Source organism: Carlito syrichta, unplaced genomic scaffold (genome assembly GCF_000164805.1).
Source record: "Carlito syrichta isolate Samal-C Ts95f unplaced genomic scaffold, Tarsius_syrichta-2.0.1 Scaffold303984, whole genome shotgun sequence".
Classification (NCBI taxonomy): domain Eukaryota; kingdom Metazoa; phylum Chordata; class Mammalia; order Primates; family Tarsiidae; genus Carlito; species Carlito syrichta.
In genome coordinates this window covers 197,759-204,040 of record NW_007248080.1, presented here as the reverse complement: position 1 = coordinate 204,040, position 6,282 = coordinate 197,759, and the positions used below count along the sequence as shown (strand labels likewise).

At 38.7% G+C, this 6,282-nt stretch overlaps 1 protein-coding gene across 1 annotated transcript in view; it reads left to right on the top strand.

Moving 5' to 3' along the window:
- ZNF599 (zinc finger protein 599) overlaps window positions 1-5,059 on the top strand; it is a 16,022-nt gene extending 10,963 nt beyond the window's left edge. The window contains exon 4 of the mRNA XM_008059264.1: window positions 3,471-5,059. Within this exon, the coding sequence (XP_008057455.1) occupies window positions 3,471-4,828 (1,358 nt within the window). The 3' untranslated portion in view covers window positions 4,829-5,059. The remainder of the gene's footprint in view (window positions 1-3,470) is intronic.
- Window positions 5,060-6,282: the final 1,223 nt, after the last annotated feature.

Below are 6,282 nucleotides of genomic sequence, written 5' to 3'. Positions count from 1 at the left end.
TTGTCTGGGTTTGTTCATTTCTTTAAAAGGCATGTTATCACACCCCCTCCCCACTCAGCTGTTAAGAAAATTGAAGTTGCTTCATGTAAGCGACTTGGAATTATGCCGGGCACATGGAAAACACTCAAAAATATTAGCCAAGCCGGGCTCGGTGGCTCAGCCTGTCATCCCGCACCTTTGGGAGGCTGAGGTGAGTGGATTGCCTGTGCCCACGGGTTCGAGACCCGTCTGGGCAGCGAGACCTCATCTCTACAATAAATCAAAAAAATCAGCCGGGCATGGTAGCACATGCCTGTAATTCCGGCTACTCGGAAGGCTGAGGCGGAAGGATCGCCGGAGCCCAGCAGGCGAGGCTGCGGTGGCCGGGAGCGGCCACTGCACTCTAGTCTGGGCAACCGAGTGAGACTCAACTCAAAAAAAAATAAAAATAAAAATAAAAAGATTATAGTAAATACTTAGGGACCCTTCACTCAAATATGAAATTACCTACATCCTACATCTGTTGATATGTTTTTTTCCCATTCCTGTGCTGCCTCACTTGCATAGATAGCTCCCACTTTATTTTGGATTTGTTATTTCATTACTTATATTGTAGGAAGATTTGGTGGTTGGTTTTATATATATATGTGTATATATATAAAGATTATTCAGATATTTTACTTTTCTCTTGTGCCAATTTTGGAAATTTGAGTCATTTAAGAGATTTGTCCACTTTATTTGTCTACTCATTACTTTTTAAGATTGTTTTATCTTAAAGTAGTAAATTTTCTATTATGTATGTTTTACCACAATAAAAAAGTTGAAAAAATAAATTTAAGGTATATACATATCATATTTAGAATGCCGTTAAAAACTGATCAACAGCCTGTAATCCCGCGCCTTTGAGAGGCTGAAGTGGGTGAATTGCCTGAGCCCGCGGGTTTGAGACCCGCCTGGGCAGCGAGACCTCATCTCTACAATAAATCAAAAAATCAGCCGGGCGTGGTGGTGCATGCCTGTAATTCCGGCTACTCGGAAGGCTGAGGCGGAAGAATCGCTGGAGCCCAGCAGGCCGAGGCTGCGGTGGCCGGGAGCGGCCACTGCACTCCAGTCTGGGCGACAGAGTGAGACTCCAACTCCAAAAAAAAACAACTAATCAACATTCTCAAAAAAGTAAAAGATTGTTTCATTGTACTCTCGTGTGTTTGTGTACCTCTGTGTGTGTATTTTGCTTTTTTTTTTTGAACATCAAAAAAAGTATCAGCTTATATTGTTTTCTGGAATTTTCACTCCTCATTCAACAATATGTTACCAAGACTCATGACGCATGTAACTATAGTTCACTCACTTTTTTCTGCTGTAGTTAGTTGCATGAATATAACACAATGTATTTATCCATTTTCAGGGATAGTTTGAAAGTGTTTGCTTGTAGTTTTTTGTTTTTGCAAACAGTGTTGCCATGAAAATTCTGTAAATGTGTCCTCATGCACATATATAGGAGTTTCTGTTAGGCTCCTTGAACTGAATTATAAGGTAAGCAAAAAGAGAGCTTTACTAGATGATGCTCTATTATTTTCTAAAATGGTTATACCCATTCACACTACACTTGCATTAATTGAACAAGTCCATAGATCCACGTCCTCTTAAATAGTTGACATTATCAGGTTTTTAGGTTTTTTCAATCTAGTAAATATGAAATAGTACCTTATCATGGTCTTAATTTGCTTTTCCCTTATTACCAAGAAAGTTGACTACTTCTTCATATGTTGATTGGCCAATATATATCTTCCATGAAGTGTCAGTTCATAACATTATGTTCATTTTTATTTTGGAGTGGAGTAAATTTCTCAACCATATTGTGAGTTTATTTATTTTTCCTTTCAACTCAGCTTCTTGTTCATGTATTTTGAGGCTCTGGTGTTGGTGCATACAGATTTAGGCTTGTTCACCTTTTTATCATTTTGTGACATCCTTCCTTGTCATATTTTCTTTGGTCTGTAGATAATAAAATACTTAGTAGATAATAAAAATGAATCGCTTCTGAGAAAGATTTTCTAAACAAGGTACAAAAGCATTAATCACAGAATAATCAATTTGTCTAACCCAAATATAATAAACATATATATATGTTTCTGAGCTATTTCCTTTTTCCCTTTGGCCACTTATAGCTATGCCTACATCACACTGCCTCAATGTCTATAATTTCATCATAATACTCATAATTCTAATTCCCCATAGACAAGTTCACCTGCTTTATTCTTCTTCAGAGTTACCCTACTCTTTTAAATTCCACTATCAGCTTGTCGGTATCTATGAAATCCCTATTGAGATTTTTATCTGATGTATTGAATTTAGAGAGTAATTTGGGGAGAATTGACGATGTTATAGTGGTTAATCTCTTTTCATATAGATCTTCTTTAGTGTGTTGTTTCATGATTTTCTTCATCTAGATGTTACCTACTTTGTTGACCTAGTTTGTTGTTGTTTTTCTTTTTTGTTTTTTATTCTTTTAAGAAACAGGGTTTTGCTCTGTCACCCAAGCTAAAGTGCAGTGGTACAATCATAGTTCACTGTAACCTCAAACTCCTTCACTCAAGTGGTCCTCCTGCCTTAGCCTCCCTAGTAGCTGGGACTACAGGTGCACACCACCATGCCTGCTAGTATTTTCATTTTTTATAAAGATGAGCCTCATTATATTGCCCAGGTTGGTCTTCAGCTCCTGGCCTCAAGTGATCCTTGTGCCTCAGCCTCACAAAACACTGGGAAGACAGACCTGAGCCACTGCACCCAATCTCACTTAGTCTGTATTTAGACATAGCAGATTCATGATGTTCCTCCAGTTGCTTTTTACCCTCCCTCACTTTTACATAAGCCAGAATCCTGAGAATCTGTTTATCATGTGTCCCTGCCTGCCTCTCCATCCTCATCCCCATCGTTATCTTACCCCATTCACTTTGCCTGGCATTCAGCATTCTCTCAAGACTTTCAGCCTTTGTACTTTCTGTCTTCATCTGCTGTAAATAACCTCTTAATTCCTCTGTCTGGGAACTCCTACTCTCCTTTAGAAATAATCTCACATAGCACATTTTCTTGGTAGCTTCCACTGATCTCTTTCTGTCTCCCATCTGAGCCAAGTTGAGTGTACCTTTCCTGTGTTGTCATAGTGCCACAAGATTCCCTCTCTTAGAACACATTAATTGCACATCTTGTAATTATTACTCTGCCCACTCTCCCCATTTAAAAGGAAAAAGAGGAGTCTCCACTCCAGTTTTTTTGTCCCTGCTCCAGCTTTTCCTCCTGGGCTTCCTTTTACAGATGTCAAGAGCCCAAAGTTTAGGAAAGAAAGAAATTGTAAACCTGGATTTAAGACCTGTAAAAATGTAGTAGGTATCAGAAGCACTATTTTCACCTTCATTTGTCTACTAAAATGGTGATTTTGTTCTATGTTGACATCACTAATAGAAACCTTTTTTATATTGGATTTCCTTCAGGTGAAAAAGCAAAACCTGAGACCAAAGAGCCTACTGCTTCTCACCTGGCCTTCTCTGAGGAATCCTCTTTCCAGGAAGAACTAGCACAGAGATCATCAAGAGATTCCAGGTTGGGGCAAGCTAGGGATAAGGAAAGGATATCAGAAATGCAGGAAGGGAACTTGAGGCCAGGAAAACTCTCCCTCAAAGAGACCTGCCCTGGGAAGTTGAGCCATAAAAATAATGACTTGGAGACAGACAATAGTCTGGGCTTAAGGGTTTTACAGGAACGAGTTATTCCACGAGATGCTCTTCATAAACATGATTCTAAAGAACCAGGAAAAGACACCCTGATTGATGCAAGGAATAATGCTTACAAATGCAAGGAATGCGGAAAAGGGTTTAGCAAGAATTGGACCCTTGTTCGACATCAACAAATTCATGATGGAGTGAAGCCCTATGAATGCAATGAGTGTGGGAAAGCTTGTCGTTATATGGCTGACTTCATTCGCCATATGAGGCTTCATACTGGGGAAAAACCATACAAGTGTGGTGAGTGTGGGAAAGCCTTCAAACGCAGGACTCACCTCACAGAACACCAGCGTATTCATACTGGGGATAAACCCTATGAGTGCAAAGAATGTGGTAAAGCCTTCACTCACCGCTCATCTTTTATCCAGCATAATATGACTCACACTAGAGAAAAGTCCTTTTTATGCAAAGAATGTGGGAAAGCTTTTTACTATAGCTCTTCATTTGCTCAACACATGAGGATTCATACTGGAAAGAAACTCTATGAGTGCAGTGAATGTGGAAAGGCCTTTACTCACCGCTCCACATTCATCCAGCATAATATGACCCATACAGGAGAAAAACCATTTTTGTGTAAAGAATGTGGAAAAACTTTTTGCCTCAACTCTTCCTTTATTCAACATATGAGGATTCACACTGGAGAGAAACCCTATGAGTGCAATGAATGTGGAAAGGCTTTTACTCATCGTTCCACTTTTATCCGGCATAAGAGGACACATACTGGAGAGAGACCGTTTGAGTGCAAAGAATGTGGGAAGACCTTTTGTGACAGCTCTTCCCTAATTCAGCATAAGAGGATTCACACTGGTGAGAAGCCCTATGAGTGCAGTGAATGTGGAAAGGCCTTTACACACCACTCTGTTTTCATCCGACATAATAGGGTCCACACTGGAGAAAAACCCTTTGAGTGCAAAGTATGTGAGAAAGCCTTTTGTGACAACTTTGCCTTAACTCAGCACATGAGAACTCACACTGGAGAGAAACCTTTTGAATGCAGTGAATGTGGAAAGACCTTCAGCTACAGTTCATCCTTCACTCACCATCGAAAGATTCATACAAGAGTTTAAAAGACACAGAAGGACCTTTTGCAAGTGTGTTCACCTAACTTTAGTGAACTCATACTGGTGGAATACTTTTTCTTTTGAATATAACTGTTGAGGAAAATCTTTTGGCCAGAGAAATGTCTTGCTTGGTATCTGAGAATTCATACTAAACAGAAACTTCACAGTTATCATCCCTATGAAAGCTTTTTATGGCAAGTAATCACTTGTCATACAAAGATTATATTTGATATTGACCCAGTCTAGAGCCTTACACTACACCTGAGAGTCATCCAGAAGAGCAATCCAGTGATCATCATTCATTTAGGTAAAATGACAGCAACAGCCTTCCTCTTACTAATACCACAAATCCATCTCAAGAATATTTTAAAAGAACAATGAGAGATGCAGGAAGAGGCTTAGAAGAAAACAGGGAAGAAATGCATGCATGGCTTCTTTTCAATGTCCCTTTTAAGTTTATGACAATTTGTCATCCTGAAGGATAGGGTGGACCGTGAGAGATTAAAAAGGCCTCATCCCCTTAATGTGTTTTCTGTATGTATATATCCAGAGGCAAGTGAGTAGGACCACTGAGGACAACTCAGCCAACATTTATTAGAACTTTATTTTTGTTGCAAAACATTGTCATCTCTACCCTTAAGGAAGGGTAAATCTTTGTGAAAAATGTAAAGGCTTGAATCATGAAATACATGTACACACATACATTTATATATATGCAGTAAATTCTTGTTATTCGTGGTACGTGTGTCCTGTGAACTTACTATGCACACTCAATTAGTGAATACTGAACCATCGTTGCTAGTGGAGATACAGGGTTAGATTCAGTGAGCCTCTGACCCAAACATTTTCATCAACCTATCAATAAGTTACCATTATGAGTGTTTCTTTCGGCTTAAAAACAACTTATCTGATGTTTCTTAAAATGTATAATTACTATTTATAATAAAGATATTTTAATTATGGCATTTTTGGCATAATATACTCTTGTTTTTGTACTGCTTTAACCTTCGGTTATATACATGGAGTACACATATACAGTAGTCATATACAACAGTAAATACTGTACAATACTCTATACAGCAAACAGTACTGTGAACACATTCTGTACTATATAGTCATGCAAATAAGGATAGTCCTAGAAAAAAAAGATTAAATACAATCAGTTAAAAATTAAATTTCTACATTTGATGGAGCTACAAGATGTGTGATGGACAGCGCACTGTGTGGTTAAACTTCTTAGGGAGAGGTTGCTGGAATCTCTTCTGCAGAAGAGGAAGACATTTTATGAGGATGACATATCAACATCTGGCAGTTCTACCTTAGGAGTTTGACTCTTGCCACTTGCTGACAGTAATTTTCCCTCTCATACTGGCTTGAAAAATTAATCAGCCTTGTCTACTTGGCTTTGCTTTTTTGTATTATTATTATAAAGATGTGGGGTACAATTCAGGGTCAGGTAT